Source organism: Paroedura picta, chromosome 15 (assembly GCF_049243985.1).
Source record: "Paroedura picta isolate Pp20150507F chromosome 15, Ppicta_v3.0, whole genome shotgun sequence".
Classification (NCBI taxonomy): Eukaryota; Metazoa; Chordata; class Lepidosauria; order Squamata; family Gekkonidae; genus Paroedura; species Paroedura picta.
Window position 1 is genome coordinate 10,520,844 of NC_135383.1, and position 16,955 is coordinate 10,537,798.

General features: G+C 49.3%; 1 protein-coding gene across 1 annotated transcript in view; it reads right to left on the reverse strand.

The window, feature by feature from the left end:
- The window catches only part of MLXIPL (MLX interacting protein like), a 32,095-nt gene that overhangs the window by 5,397 nt on the left and 9,743 nt on the right, over positions 1-16,955 (reverse strand). Inside the window, exons 4-11 of the mRNA XM_077311280.1 lie at positions 14,735-14,811; positions 14,169-14,258; positions 13,242-13,286; positions 12,893-13,091; positions 12,600-12,680; positions 2,751-2,935; positions 1,373-1,916; positions 188-261 (exon numbers count right to left, since the gene is read on the reverse strand). Coding sequence (XP_077167395.1) covers positions 188-261; positions 1,373-1,916; positions 2,751-2,935; positions 12,600-12,680; positions 12,893-13,091; positions 13,242-13,286; positions 14,169-14,258; positions 14,735-14,811 — 1,295 coding nt within the window. The remainder of the gene's footprint in view (positions 1-187; positions 262-1,372; positions 1,917-2,750; positions 2,936-12,599; positions 12,681-12,892; positions 13,092-13,241; positions 13,287-14,168; positions 14,259-14,734; positions 14,812-16,955) is intronic.

Genomic DNA, 16,955 nt, shown 5'->3' on the forward strand with positions numbered 1-16,955 from the left:
ACAGACGCCCTGTGAGAACTGTGGCAAGCCCAAGATCACCCAGCTGGCTGCATGTGGAGGAGGAGGAGGAGGAGGGAATCAAACCGAGTTCTCCAGATTAGGTGCTGCCACTCTCAGCCACGGCACCCACGCCCCGTTCTTCCCACCAGAACTCCCATAACCTGACTTCACCCCAGCTGACAATTACCATGGATTCCGGTACTGTGGGGGTGAAGGCGGGATTGGGGGCAGGCAGAGTTTCCATCTTTGGCTCTGGTTTAGCTGCAAGAGGGAAAAGGAAGAAGAGGAAAACAGGATATGCCAGTGTTCCCAGCAGCTGCAGCGTCTGCATTGCAAACCTAGAATGTACTTAAAGCGCCCTTAAAGCAAGCCCTTTCAAATGCAGCAGCACACGTACTCCTGTCCAGCTCACTTGTCCAAACATTTGTGTACATGGGGCCTGACCTGTCCCTTCCCAGGGTGCCTCTTGGCATGGCACAGAAAAGAAGGGTGGCTTTGTCCTTAGAGAACAGGGCAGAATTACGGAACAGTCTCCAAAAAGCCTCCATGGAGTAGGACCATTCTTTCCTGAGGTTTACTCCTGAGCATAATGAAAATCTGCATGAACACTAGCAGCCATGGCCCTCGGTCGGCAAAGCCTGAGCATGGCTTGTTGGCAGGGTATGCACTTTTGGATTCGCTGTTCTTGGACCTGAAGAAGTGAGCAGTGACTTGGGAGTGCCTCTTCTGCCACAAATTTTATTTGTCTTTTAAGGTGCGACTGGACTCTTGCTTTTGTCAATCTGAGCAAGGCTGTTAATGAGGGGCTGTTATGGGGGTCATTAAGTCATAAGGTTACCATAAGTCAGAAGCCACTCACAGCGCTTAAAACACACACACACACAAATGTAAAGCTACATCCTGGTTTTTGGTTACCCCTACTGAGTCGCAAGGGCCTCTTGTGGCGCAGAGTGGTAAGATAGAAGACATGCAGTCTGAAAGCTCTGCCCATGAGGCTGGGAGTTCGATCCCAGCAGCCGGCTCAAGGTTGACTCAGCCTTCCATCATTCCGAGGTTGGTAAAATGAGTACCCAGCTTGCTGGGGGGTAAACGGTAATGACTGGGGAAGGGAATGGCAAGCCACCCCGTATTGAGTCTGCCATGAAAACACTAGAGGGCGTCACCCCAAGGGTCAGACATGACCTGGTGCTTACACAGGGAATACCTTTACCTTCACCTTTTTTACTGAGTCGCAAGATGCCCCTCCATCCCCAAGTCTGGCCTTGACAGCACATGGCTGACTTGAGGCACCTCCCCACATCCCCACTTGGGCATCAGGAAGACCCCCACCTCCCAACACCCCTTTCCTTGGCACCCCTTTCACCCCACTTACCTGTAGTCAGCAGCTGTGTCAGGCAAGGGTTTGGCACAGCTTGAGCCATGGGGAGCCCTGCATGCCTCTTGCTCTTGGAGTTGACGACCTTTGACTTCGTTCTGTTGCTCCCGGACTGCGTCTGTCCTCTGCCAGTGCCAAACATGGGGCTACCAGCCACGCCAGCCTGCGTGTGCAGGGCGCCAAAAGGAACGTGGTACCCTGAAGGCAGATCCAGGCTGTAGCCCGGCACTGACATGTTTTGTTGAAAGCAGGACGTGGAATGCAACGTGGAGGGGGGATAGTGGAATTTGGAGCAAGGTGCAGAGGGGGCGGAGCATGCCAGGTCCTGGCCCAGTCCCGGGGTGTTGGGCAGGGCTGGGCAGAAAGACCTGTAGGGTTCTGGGCTCAGCCACTTTCCGGGAAAGGCATAGGGCAAGACGGGCTTCTGTTTCAGCTCAGGGCCAAGACCACTGGAAAGGGCCGAAGGAGGAGGGTTTGGGGGGAGGTCAGGGGTGAGGAAGGGGTTGGGCAAATCCAGCTGGGCTGAGCAGGAACCTGAAGGCTGAAAAAGAAAGAGGGGAGATGTTTGGTGTCTGTGCAAATAACCCCGTTTCCTAGTGGGCTGAATACTCAAGAAAGCTACCCGAAAGGCCAGGAATGGGAGAATCAGCTCAGGCAGGGATGGCCCCACATACGCCTCTAAACCCTTGAAATGGCAATTAATGTATTAACAAATAATTGATGGTTCACTACCCAAATCTGACTGAGCCAATGTCTACAGGGGGTTCTTGCTAATGAGACAGTCTGCACAACCCCCCACTCCACCCCACCTCTACATCCTGAGTTTGCTTAAAGCAAAACATGCTCTGGAAGGCATAGCTTTTCAGCTCAGCCCCTAAGGATGCTGGGACACTGTGAGGACACGGAGGAGGAAGGCGAATTCTGCTAATGTTCATCTCTCTCCCCCCCCCCCCCCCCCCAGCCTGCCAATGGAAGAACATGTTCGCAGCTAATTTGCAACAGTCTCCAAACAATGCCCCGGATACTGTTGCCATAAGAACATCAGAGAAGCCATGTTGGATCAGGCCAATGGCCCATCCAGTCCGACACTGCATCATGCAGTGGCTGAAATCCATTTGCCATCAGGAGGTAAACCAGCCCTCCCAATGTTGGCCCCCAACAACCAAGAATACAGAGCATCTCTGCTTCCAACAATGCTCAGTGCACTCCTTGAATAAAAACAGTGATGTATTTATTGAGTTTTCATCAACTTATCCATCATGCAGAAGAGGCCCAGGAGAAAGAGAGACAGAGGTCAGCAACCTGACAGCAAGCCCGTTCTGAACAAAGGGGCCACAGAAGCTGGCAAAAGAGACACCAGAGAGACTTGACACACCTGGAGGCGGGTGCCGGGCAGGACTGATGCATTGGCCGTGCCCTGGGTGAGCAGGGTTTCAGCTGGACTGGGCAACAGGTCGCTGCTACTGCTATACAGGGATTCCGGCACAGGAACAAAGCAGGGCTGCTCCGGGTAGCTCAGGGACGGATGTGCCGACAGCGGCCGCGGACTGGAGAAGAAATCTAGGCAGCCAGAGCATCTTTAGTCAGAGCGTGCTGGGGACGTTGTGTTCCCAAACATTCCCAATTTTACAACATGGATCCCTGATGCAACTTTAATCCACACATATGTTTACACACCTTATTTTGCCTCTCCGAATGCACAGGAGTGTTGGGGGGGGGACTAGAACTGGACCCCCCCCCAAAAAAAAACCCAAAAAAGTGATAACAGTTAGGACCTACAAAGGTTGAATGTCTGTATCGTTGCTAGAATTATATTACTTTTATTGTGCACAATTTTTTTAAAAAACTACTAAAGAAATTACAAACATGTCCATTTTGTAGGCGATTGCAAACCACTATGTGGACAATTAGACCAAGACGTTACCTTCTTTTAAGGTCTGGTTTTAACACACCCCAGTTCTTAGCATCTGAAATATGTACAGCAGCCAATAAAAGCTCCAAAGTAAGAGTTGTAAAGTATCAGAGTCGCTTAATGAAAGAAGATGTCTATTTTTCAGTCATTAGCCCTCTTCCAAAGAGTGCTCAAAATTTTCAATGGTGTGTTTCCTTATTACTTCATGTATTAAGAACTGGTGTGTGTTAAAACCAGACCTTTGAAGAAGGCCCTATAAGAACCAAAATGCGTATGTTTTTAATTCCTGTAAAGTTTTTTAAAAATTGTGCACAGTAAAAGTAATATCATTTTAACAACAATACCGATATTCAAACGTTGTAGGTCCTAACTGTTACCAGTTAGGGTTTTTTAAAATTCTTAGCTGGGATAGATCGATACTAATCAAGGCCTGTAGGTCAGAGGGGCAGAGAAAGAAGACAGAATCTCATAGCATCATGCAAATCCAAATTGCCCTCTTAAAAACCCCAGAACTGCTTGGATGGCCCATGGTCATCACTGCAAAATGCACAACTCGACCTTTCCCAAGGGCCTTGGCCAGGTCATCAGAGAACACCGCCTCGTTTTAGCTTCCAAGCTACTTGAAAGTCACATGAAATCAGAGCCGAGAGGCAGCGCCATCTGCACAGTGACCAAGATCTTAGCTCGGGAGCTGGGCAAGGGTTTCAGTTCAGGCCTCTTGCCTCCAGCACACATCCTTTTAATCACCACTTCTATTGCTCCTCTCTGGCAATTTTGAGCTCCGAAAAGAGTCCTGGCTGGGCCTTTGGTTTCCGGAGCAATCCAGTCCCAGGCAGCCAGAAATAGATAGGATTTTTCTTTTTAGGCATGACTCGACAATAAATCTCGCCAAAAAAACAAGGAAGGAGGGTGGTATTTGGTTTGTTTCCCCCCTGCCACGCTGGCCAACAAGACATGCTGCCTCCGTCCCCCCTGCAATTGCCCAACCACTTTGTAATTGGGTGGAGGTACACAAAAAGCCCAGGCCACAAAAAGACCTGTCGTCAACATTATGGGGCGCTGACCACTGCAGGGTGGGGTGCTCCGGATATGGGTGTGTGTGTGTGTGTGTGGGGGGAAAGCATTGCCACATTCAAGATCGGCCCACCCAGAATTTACAACATAATCTTCCTACATTTCCATTTGGCTTCTTTGAGCTGGTCACGGATCTCAGAGCTAGGAAGAGAGTTTCATGGCCTGAGGGAGGGAGTCCCAACCAGCCTTCCAAGGAACTCTAGGGTTAAGCAAGAAATCCTCAGGGGTTATGTAGCCTGTCCCAGCAGTTGGGGTGCCTGTTGCCCTCACTAGATATCGCTGGAGCCCGCTTTCCCTGTTCCTCTACAGGGCTAGTCTCTTTCTCCACAGTGGAAAAGGTTCTGGAGCTCACACTGGTAGCTTGATCTGGAAGCTGTGTCCATGGGAGAGATGCCAGGGTCCCATATTTTTTAAGATCAAAAAGAGTGTTCCTGAGCATGTGCACAATGCGGCCTATTCCTCAGTTAGGTATTGTAGTGATGGGCACAAACTGGGAAAATGTGGTTTGTGAAAGTTCGTGCTTCGTGACATACCTGGTTCACAAACTACGTACCGTCACAAATAGGAAAGAGCATGGACCAATTCATGACCCCCCAATTCCCTACAAATTGGGCGAGTTCATGCCCTCTTGAACCGAGGTTTGGGGAGGTACCCCCACAAAACTTTTCCCAGACCTTTCATCGGGTTGGGTTTGGGCCATTTTTACCTAGCAACTGAGCAGGGCAGTCCGTCCGTCAGGGGTTTACATGCCTCTGTTTCGCTTCCCCCTACTCCAAATGAGGGGAAGCAAAATGGACCCCCCCCCCAAATGGCTGCCAGACATTTCAGGCTGAAGTAGATGGGTGCGCCCTCCCTCCCTGCTATAAGGCTGAAATGGCTACAAGCCATTTCAGCGATAGATTTTGCTTCCCCCCCCCCCCACACTTGGAAGTGGGGTGGCCACCCTTGTCCCCTGTGAAGCTGAAATGGTTGCCAGCCTTTTGGGCACTCCGTTTTGCTTCTGTGCCTTGTGGGGTTTAAATGGCTGCGGGAGCGTGGCTTTCAGCCGTGCGTACGCTTTTTGACGAACCTGGCAATTCAGCGTGAAACAGATGCTACAGATGTTTCCATTGTTCAACCACTAAACACGAAGCAGAGATGACAGGACCTCTGAACACGTGCCTTCTCTCAGTGTCATGACAATTTTTTCATGCACCTGTGAGAGAGTGCAATTCATAAGCCACTCCCACTTATTCCCCACCCACCCCTAGAAACTAGCTTTTTGGCTGAGTTAGGTTTGCCAACCTCTAGGGTGGCCTGGAGATCTCCCAAAATCACAACCAATCTCCTGTTTACAAAGATCAGTTCCCTTGGGGAATATGACGGCTTTGAAGGACATCATAACCCAATTGAAGTCCTTCCCCTCTCCGGATCCCACCCTTCCTAGGATCTGCCCACAACGGTCCAGAAATTTCCCAACCCTAGGTGACCTCAATGATCCTGCTAGGTCTAGAGCAGCCTTTCTCAATCTTTTAATGGTTGAGAAACCCCTGAAACATTCTTCAGGCTTTGAGAAACCCTGGAAGTTGAACGATCATGCAGAATATGGTTGAGGAGCATAGCCATGTAAATACCCACCTGGGCCCCACCCCTTCCAGGCCCACCATTGGCCATCTTTTTTTTTTTGGGGGGGGGGGAGATCGACAGGACCATATATGCTCATATCACCTGATATATTTTTAACAAAATTAAACAATACCTTAGAATTAACTCCCACCCAATTGGAGAAACCCCAGGGTTTCACGAAATAGCCTAGCAGCGCCAACCACCCACCCCATCTCATCATGTGCTTTTTTTTTTGCCCCCCCCCCCCTCTCAGCTTGCGTGCAGCCTGTGGCTAACCACATCCCATGGCCTTCCCGAAGCTGAGCCCCGTGACCCAGCCGTGGTGTGTGCTCCCTTCCTGTCCCTCCATCACAACCCGCTCGCTTCCGCAGGATCAGACGGTACAAAACGCTGCCTCAGCGTTTTTGAGGCTCAGAAGGGCACATTCATTATTAGCCTGTTTGCTTCCTCAGTCTCGAGTGGAAATTTCGTAAACCGCAACCTCTCCGAAGCTTCCCCCCCCCCCATCCGAAGTTTGTACTTTACTCATTTTTGTTGACATTCAGACAGATCCCTTTTAAGTCCCCTTAAAGCTCAGCCGTGGCAAGTAAACAATCGGAGCAGCATGACTTCGCATGAATAAAACAACGCTTCTGGAAAGGGGGAGGGAGCACATTTCCCATTCCTCTTCGATAAGGTTGCCATCTGAGAAGGGGCGCTCCCTGCTATGAGAAAGGGAATGCTTCTTCTCAGAACGCACCTACTGCTTGCATCTCTAGCAGAGGATGGACAAAGGCCCCTCCTCCCCCAAATTATGGCGCCTGCATTTGTAATACCTTCTATGGAAACAGTTAATTCACCCAACCCACTGCCTAATTCACTGGGCCTAAGATGGGTGAACTTTGCAGACCACCTTCCCAGGAGCTGAGGGCAACGCAAGGGATATTCCCTCGTATCTAGTATTCATCTCTTAATCCTTCAGAACAGCTTCCATCCGGACTTCCACCTACAGAGATGATCCGTTTTGTTATAGCAATACGTCTCTGACTTGTGCCTTCACAACAAGCGTGCCTAATCGCCTTTGGTGAGTAAAGATTGCCTCCAGAAGAAGAAGAAGAAGAGTTGGCTCTTATATGCCGCTTTTCCCTACCCGAAGGAGGCTCAAAGCGGCTTACAGTCGCCTTCCCATTCCCCTCCCCATAACAGACACCCTGTGAGGGAGGTCAGGCTGAGAGAGCCCTGATATTACTGAAGAAGAAGAAGAGTTGGTTCTTATATGCTGCTTTTCTCTACCTGGAGTCTCAAAGTGGCTTACAATCGCCTTCCCTTTCCTCTCCCCACAACAGACACCCTGTGAAGTGAGAGAGCCCTGAGATTCCTGCTCAGTCAGAACAGTTTTATCAGTGCCGTGGCGAGCCCAAGGTCACCCAGCTGGCTGCATGTGGAGGAGCGCAGAATCGAACCCGGCATGCCAGATTAGAAGTCCGCGCTCCTAACCACTACACCAAACTGGCTCTCAGGTGACCAGCAGTAAGACAAAATACAGTTCCCTGGAGGCCTGAAAATGAAAGGTCGGTTCATGCAGGTGGGTGCAACTCCTGAATATTTTTTATCTGGTTGCCTTGACAAAGTTGTTGAAAAGGATGTGCTATGCCATCCGCACGACCATCATGAGAGAGAGTGGCTCAGAGGAAAATTAAGGGACGTAGATGACAGTCCGAAGCTAGCAAGCATGTTTCAGGGGGGGCCTCTCAGGGTACTTAGAAATCATGCACACACACTGCAATGCACCTGATGAAGTGGGCTCTGACTCACAAAAGCTTATGCTGGGATACATTTAGTTAGCCTGTAACATCTCGCTGGATTCCTGTTTAATTTTTTGCTGCAACGCATGGAACACGGAAACCCCTCTGGAATTATTAGATGAACCCCCTGTATGTTTTAGGGGCCACTTGGAAGAGAGACCCTTCCTGTCCACCCTTGCATAAGCACTCCCTCCTTCTCTGCAGTCTTTATTTGCGCTCACATACCCCCATTATGCAATATGCCAAATACACACCCCAATTTCCTACCCCACCTCTATGTCCACAGAAATACCCTGAATCCCTCCTCTCCCTGTCAACCTCAAAATAGGCTACGCCCTTCTCCGCACACAGACTGACCACTTCCCCCTTTCGGCTTCCCACAAAATACACGACGCCCTCCCCCGCAACATTGCTCCATTCCCCCCCCCCATGCCCCTTACTCAAATCATCTGCCACAGCTCCATTACACATGCACACAACATAGTCTATTCCCTATTCTCTAGGCCACGGAACTGCCCCCTACTGGGGCTGCCAACCTACAGGTTGGTACCGTTGTTCTTAAAGGGCAGATAGCAATTGATACAAGAGCCTCTTGTGGCGCAGAGTGGTAAGGCAGCAGACATGCAGTCTGAAGCTCTACCCATGAGGCTGGGAGTTCAATCCCAGCAGCCGGCTCAAGATTGACTCAGCCTTCCATCCTTCCAAGGTCGGTAAAATGAGTACCCATCTTGCTGGCGTCACCCCAAGGATCAGTCATGACCCGGTGCTTGCACAGGGGATACCTTTACCTTTACCTAGCAATTGATACACAGGTGATAATTGATTATTTTCTTTGGTGTGAAACATAATTAAGCTTGTTCTGAGATAACAAAAACTGCGCAGTAACTGTTACCTGCCCTTTAACAACGACAGTCCCTTTTTGTGTGTCTCTTTTGGATTTTGCCTGTTGCTCTCCACATTTTGCTGTGACTTCCGTAAGGATAGATTCAAACGGGTAGCCGTGTTGGTCTGAAGTAGCACAATAAAATCAGAGTCCAGTGGCACCTTTAAGACCAACAAAGATTGATTCAAGGCGTGAGTGCAAGTGTGAGAAAGTCTGAATGCATAGTCTGCTTGCCCTCGAAAGATCACGCCTTGAATAAATGTTTGTTGGTCTTAAAGGTGCCACTGGACTCTGATTTTATCATATTTTGCTGTGTTTGCTTAACCTCCAGGTTGGTCCTGGAGGTCTCCTAGAATTATAAGTCATCTCTGGATGACTTGAGGGAAGGATGTCCAGGCAGGGGGACAAGCAAGGAGATATATTCCCCCCCTCGCTACGGTTGTCAGATCCCCCCTGGTCATTGGCAGGGGACTGGGGAGTAGAGCTGCCAGACCATTACTGGGGAAACTCCTGAAGATTATGGGGTATGGAGCATGGGGAGGTCATGGGCCTCAGTGGGGTATGATACTACAGGGTCCACCCTCCAAAGGAGCCGTTTCCTCCAGGGAACCCCATCTCTGTAGTCTGGAGATGAGATGTAATTCCAGAGTATCCCCAGGTCCCAACTAGAAGCTGGCGCCCCTACCCCTTGCCCCTGCAGACCGGGCACCCCCTATCTCCTACCTGCTGTGGCGGGCCAGTGGTACTCGGTCACCATCCCTTTGGGCTGCTGTGCTCCTGCCATCTGGCCTCCCCCATACGCCGGACGTTCCTCTCCTCCTCTCCAGCCTGTCCGGGTTGGTTCCTCATTTGCCAGGGGCTCTGCCCTGTGACTGACAGGCAGCAGGCCTGCAGACTCACTGGGGACAGAGGTGCTGACCTGTCCACGGACACCACCTTGCAGTTATAGCCGCCTCCACGGGGCTGGCCTCACGTCCACCCCGGACCTCCTTCCTCCTGTCAGCAAACTTCCCGAGGGCCGAAGGAACGCCCAGGAGGAGAAAAATGAGAGGGAGGGCAATTCTGAGACATTTGTAGCCCCCCCCCCTCAACACACAGCAATGGGAAAGAGAAGAACGCAGGCCTTGGAATCTAAGTTGAAGTGTCACATCTCAGAAGGAGAAAAGATCTCCCTGGAAAGGACACAGAAATACCCGAGACTGGGAGGTGATTCTGAACTTCTGATAACTGCGCTTTCAGCTAGTTTTGCCAGCTCTGGGTTGGGATATTGCTGGAGATGTCAAGGGTGGAACATGGCGAAAACACCGTTAGGGGAGGGAAGTGACGTCAAAGGGGCATAAGACCATAGACTCCCCTGTCCAAAGCAGTCATTTTCTCCAAGGAACCTTGGTCTAGAGGTCAGTTTTAACGCCACGAGATCTCCATGTCCCACCTGCAGATTGGCAATCCTGGGTCTAGTCTGCACACAGTAGGCAATGCACTTTCAAGGCACTTTCAATGTAGATTTTCCTGTTCCGCACAGGAAAATCCAGCCGCCAAAGCACATTGAAAGTGCATTATCCTATGTGTGCAGACTAGGCACACATTCCCCATTTTGATTCCACTTCTTTCTCCTGTGAACTGAGCTGATGAGTTTTTATTTTCCTGCCTCCTTCCATTTCCTTGCAAAGAATCTTCTCCTTAAAATTCCTGCTTTTATGTCCTGGATGATTCAAACCTTTATTGGCTCTGGAAACTAATTGGGAGCTCAGGCAGCTGCTGTAGGATTGGTGTTATATGCAGAGCCTAGGACACTCCCACCAGCAATCTGGCAACAGCATCCTGGACCCCTTTCTACTTCTGAAACGTCTTCAGAGTTTGGGGAGAGGCAGGGTAGGACCGCAATAATACAATATAATTAAAATAAAACATGTGCCTTTTTCAGCATGGTTTGAGTGCCGTTAAAATCACCATTTGCTATATATATAAATTGTAGGAATTAATGATGAACATTGTGCATACAACTACCATGTACATTAAATAGGCAGGGTGGATCCCTAAAAGGAAGCTACAAAACAAACCGCAGAAAGCGGAGACGTGAAACGGCGGACAAAATGGCAACAAATACGAACGGAGACACAAAGAGAGAACGTTTGGTCAGCCCTACCATGAGTCAGATGCCTGAGCTAATTAGGAATTAGCTCTGTACATGCCCAGAGGCAGCCACCTTCTGCATTTGGAAGCAAGAGTCAGAAGAAAACCCAATCCTGCAGTCATCAGTCATCGTCTTTTTATACTGGCCCCACCTCTACAGCTTTTTAGCTGCATCCAATCTACAGATCTTAATAAGGTAGGTGATATTTCCCTGTCCGCATCATAGTTTCACATCCACACCAGGGGAAAAAAATTCACCTGCTTAAATTTTTGTTCAGGGAGGGAAAACTGGCAATTTTATCCAATGCATGCATTCACAATCACTCTTGTTTGTCTCCCTCCTGGTAGGAAACTTGTGGCATTCATTGTCTTTCTGGTGTGTACAACCGGAGCAAGTCAAATGGACTGATTTTTAAAAAATGATTCTCTGTTAAGAAGATGCTACCGGTGAAACAGGGGACAGAAGTTTATATTCTGTTAAATACAGAGAATTATGAGTTCTTGCATCACCTGAGGCTTTCCCATTCTCATTCTGTTCTACGAAGGAGGGAAACTCTCAAAAGGACACCATTGGCACCCGCTGGGACTAGGTGATGATGCAGCCACACATTACAGCCGGCCCCTCTGCAGAAGAGGCATTCCCAGGTCTCATTCACAAAGGGAGGAAAGCCTAAGAAGGCATTGGCAACAATATATGCAGGTGTGATCTCCGATCAAAGAACGAACCTGTCTTTAGAACCACAGGCTGCTGTAAAAACCTGAGAGGCATTTACATTGCAATGATTAACGACGGGCTCAGATGGCTTCATCTAGGTGATGGCTCCCTGTATTTACACAAGACCCACCTTCCTTCATCTTCCAATTCATTCCAGACAACAGCCATTCTGTGTTCTGCACTCAGTCCTACAAATAGAATCCTGCCCTTACCCATAAGGGAACCATTTTCCTTTAGCTTCTCCTACACCACCTTAGCTGCAAGTTATGGTCAGGAAGGGATGGTTCAAGGATGCCCAGTGGAGCCACACAAACCAGGAATCTGCTTCTTCTCTCTTCTGTAGGGCCCAAATATTGTCATGTTTGGCCGAAAGATCAGAGACGAGAGAGGCCAGCCAATCCATAGCTTCTCATCCCCCCCCCCCGCCTCGCTCTTTTCTCAGCCCCTAGCCAAGCCTCCCCCGAAATTTCCCCTTTCTGGAGCTGAGTTTTCCTTCCTCTCTTTGTAGCACCGCAATTCAGTTTCGTATTCCTGTAATACCAGCTATATTTGGGGAACTGCAGGAAAGGGGTTGGACCTCATTTTTGCCTATAGTTGCCAACAGGCCCGGCGAAAAATATTCTGCCCATCGATTAGAGGCTTATTGTATAGAGATGGGGTGGCCTGGAAGCAAATAGCATCCCCGGGTACATGATATCCCATAAAGCCCAAGGGAAGGCTGTGTGTACGTGTGTGTGTGTGTATGTGTGTGTGAGAGAGGTGCAATGTTCCATTCTCCCTATCTTGCCCTTCAGCACTCAGACAATAACTGGCAGCTCTCTCTGTTGTTGTACTATCCAGTAATGCAAACTTTCAAGTTGCTCTCTACTACTTGGAATACTGTGCACAGTTCTGGTTGCCAGATCTCCAAAAGGACCTTGCAGAACTGGAAAGAAAAGGACAGAAGAGGTGATTAAGGGGTTGGTGCTCCTTTCTTATGAAGTGAGGTTAAGAGTCTGGGATCTGACATTTTGACTACTGTGCCCTACTGGCTCATCTGACTCCCTCCCTCCCTTCTCTGCCCCCACTCATGGCATCTATTTCTCCGCTCCATGATGTCTGAGCCAGGCAATTCCTACCAGATATCTCCATGAAATCGTCAAGATTTGGCTGCAGCGGGGCCAGGAACGGCTGGATCATGTCGGCATTGCCAGTATAGGCTGAAGAAAAATAAGAGAATCAAGAGGTTTAGGAGGGGGGGGGGGTTCCATTTAGCCAGCATCGTTAGAGCCATCTTCAGAATGGCACGGGCAGGGCCTGTTGCCTCTTCAATAACAATGGCAGGGCAAAAAGCCCAGACCGTGGAAATACAACAGAATTATAAGACGAGTGCAAATAACTGCTGCTGCCACAGGTGACTGTCAGGACCTACCTTCTTCTGCCGGCAGCTGAGGAGGACAGGGGGCCTGGGTCATGGTGAAGAGGGTGTCGGAGATGTCCGAGAGGAAGCTGTCCAGATCAAACAGCTGCCTTCCTTCGGGCTCCTCCTTCTTGTCCCTCAACAGCATGGGGACCACATTGGAGAAGAGCTGGTCGCACCAGTTTTCCAGCGGCTTCCAAGTCCCATCATCCTGAGCGGGAAAAAGGGCAGATTGCTCAGAGGTCCTTTGGCAAGGGATGGATCCCTGCCTTGTTTGGGAGGCGGACCCCCTGTGGCCAAGGCCAAATTCTGCCAACCTGAGAGCTGCCGTCCCCTTTTGCCACTTCCAGCCCCCACTCACCTGTATTGGGCTGTGGGCCTCCCAATCTGGACTGGATTTCCGGAGCTGCAAGAGGGAACACCACAGGAAGATGGCGTTGGCGGAGAAACAAACAGGGTAGGGGGATAACGATGTAACAAACAGGGCTGGAGAACATTAACTGGTTAAGAAATGGGCTATCTTAGGAGCTAAAGGTAAAGGTAAAGGTATCCCCTGTGCAAGCACCGAGTCATGTCTGACCCTTGGGGTGACGCCCTCCAGCGTTTTCATGGCAGACTCAATACGGGGTGGTTTGCCAGTGCCTTCCCCAGTCATGACCGTTTACCCCCCAGCAGCAAGCTGGGTACTCATTTTACCAACCTCAGAAGGATGGAAGGCTGAGTCAACCTTGAGCCGGCTGCTGGGATCGAACTCCCAACCTCATGGGCAAAGCTTTCAGGCGGCTGCCTTACCACTCTGCGCCACAAGAGGCTCATCTTAGGAGCTAGGAGAATGCAAATGATGTAACCTGGGGATCTAGTAATCTCAACCTACAGCAAAGCACCTCTAGATTCCCAGGTCGTATTGAAAGTGAAAGAACCTTGGTGCTGATGTGTTATCTGTAGAATGTGAATATTCTGTTGATAAAGAAAATTTGGATACAACCACTGAAGAAGTCCTTTGAAAACGAGGTATCCACCTAGGGACTTGTTTTGCCTGTTATTCATCATTTGACGGCTATCCATCGTTGGAATAAAGCTATTCCCCATAATCCGTTTTGTTTGCATTCTCCTGGTTCTTTACTGATGGGTCATTCGCTGCTATCTCAGGAGCTGCCTCATCAGGGATCCTTGAGCAGGAATACATGGCTTCAAATCTCAGGGACCAGCTAATCAGGGATCCTCTTGGGATTCACCTTTCGGAGATGGGGTAGGATGAGGATGGGAGGAGGTAAGGGCAAAACCTGACCCGCTTCTTGTAGTAGATGCGCCACTTGTGATATTCCTTCATCACAACCTCGATCCGTCTCTTCCAATATTTCCCCTCGAGCACGACTGCCTGTCAAAGGAAAAACAATCTCTTAGAAAGAGTTCCAAACAGGAACAAGCTCCGCCTCGTGTATTTTCATGAGGTTTACTCAAAATGCACCTCCCTATTGCAACAAGCTTGAAAGCTGCAAAGAGATTTTTTTTTTCCTTCTCGTGTTTTGGTTTGGGCACCCCAGCACCAAGGTAGAGGTGACAGCTTGGACCCATCGCAGATTAAGGCATATCTTCACAACCCAAAGTGTGCCTGAAACGGCAGAGGAAAGCACATGAAAGCCCCCTGGTGGTGTATGCTCACTGCTACTTCCAAATCGGCTTTTGGCACGGGTCAGGAACCCACTCCGCCATCCACCAAGAAGTCTCGTGGCCTGCAGAGGGCAGAACCTGGTCCATGATCCTTTCCAAAGGCCAAAAGAAAGGAAAATTGACATGCAGCCAAGTCTCCCTCCTGGGTTTCACCAGGGACGTGAATGAGTTCAGAGTGCTTACTTCTGGTTTCCGGTGCTCATCCGAGCCATCCAGAGGGGTGACAAATCCACAAACTGGGCTCTTCCGGCGCGCCACATCTGTGAACGAGAATCCAACATGGTTCGTTTTGAATGCCCAGCAAGTCAAATGTTCATTTAGACTTCTCAGTTTTCTCTCTGTTGCATGGGGAGGGAGGGCACCGCAACCAGCGTGGCTTAGAGGTGAAGAGCGGCAGTCTCTCATCAGGAGAGACCAGGTTTGATTTTCCACTCTTCCATGTGTAACCCACTAGATCAGGGGTAGTCAAACTGCGGCCCTCCAGATGTCCATGGACTACAATTCCCATGACCCCCTGCCAGCAAACGCTGGCAGGGTCTCATGGGAATTGTAGTCCATGGACGTTATAACACACTGAGGTTCTTCCCTGTCCAAAACCAGCCTCCCTCACAAAATCTCCAGGTATGTTCCAACCCAGACCTGAAAATTCTAGATCAGGGATAGTCAACCTGTGGACCTCCAGATGTCCATGGACTACAATTCCCATGAGCCCCTGCCAGCAAATGCTGGCAGGGGCTCATGGGAATTGTAGTCCATGGACATCTGGAGGGTCGCAGTTTGACTACCCCTGCACTAGATGATCAGCTAGTCATAGTTCTCTCAAAGCTCTCTCCACCCCACCTGCCTCACAAGGTGCCTGTTGTGGGGGGAGGAAGGGAAGTCGATTGGAAGCTGCTTTGAGACTCTTTCAGGTAGGGGAAAGTGGGGTATAAAAAACCCAGCCCTTTTTCTTTAAATAATTTGCTTAAGGTGCAAAGGTGGAAAAAAAAGACCACTACAGCCAACCCTGGATGCCCTCTCCCCCAGCAGAATCCGTTCATGACTGCCGGTATCTCCTGAAGATCAGATCTCAACATCATTCTTCTTCAATAAAATGTTTTCTCTGCTCTCCCCACGACCTCTGCCTCCTACTCATTACTATATTCTTCCCATGCGCAGCAACGAAACAAGCTGGAACTTTCCTTGCTTGCCAAGAGATGAATTCACAGTTTCCTTTTTTGTAACCGGTAGGTTCAAAGCTTCAGGTGGCAGGAATAATCCATCTGGAAAGGTCATTTTTACCAATTGCCTATAAAATTATCGCGAGGCTTTGGACTTGGCATGCAATTTTCTTGCCCATACTTTAATTAAACAGAATCTTCTTCTACGGGGAAGGGTTAGCTATAATTAAAAAACCAAACCACGGCAACATTGTGAGAAAGCTCTGCAAAGAGGCGGAATAAGAAGGCCTATTTGCATAACTGGAGACATAGAGCTTAATATTACAGATAATTGAGGTGTCGGTTAATAATCCATGATGCTTCAGCAGCCGAAACGCTGGCTGTTGTGAGTCCTTTATTAAAAAGTGGCACAGAGTTAAGTCACAAATACATACGGGAGCACCCCATGCAATTCTGGTGGAGCCTCTTATGGCGCAGAGTGGTAAGCAGCAGAAATGCTGTCTGAAGATGTCTGTCCATGAGGCTGGGAGTTCGATCCCAGCTGCCGGCTCAAGGTTGACTCAGCCTTCCATCCTTCCGAGGTCGGTAAAATGAGGACCCAGCTTGCTGGGGGGTAAACGGTAATGACTGGGGAAGGCACCAGCAAACCACCCCGTATTGAGTCTGCCATGAAAACGCTAGAGGGCGTCACCCCAAGGGTCAGACATGACTCGGTGCTTGCACAGGGGATCCCTTTACCTTTAAGTACTTAACCAGCTCCGTCCTTCAAGAATGGTACAGGCAGTTTCCAAACAAAAAAGGGGGGAAACTCAACCCAAAATATACTAAAAATGCCTCAAGGGTCAGGCTGTATCAAAGGGGACATTTTTATTATATGGTGTACACAATAACATATTTAAAAATTTAAAACATAGGGCCTGAATATCAGGCGACATTAAGAATCGTCAAGAATAAGCTATACATGAATTGTTACAAAGCTGATGAAAATAGCCAATGACCAACACCAGACCATGTGCATTTCAAACACAAAGGCCTTCCTCGGTGCACAAGACCATACAGCATCTGGAAAATAAACAATCTAAATCCTGACCCAGTGATGGTGTCTCAAATATTATGTGGCTTGATATTAGCTTCTGCAGCAGACCACGGATCCTTCCACATGGTAACTGTGCTCCCACATGAATCACTTTCTAATATAATCTGGTATAAAGTTTCAAGAATATCCAGATGTTTCCTGGTGGATG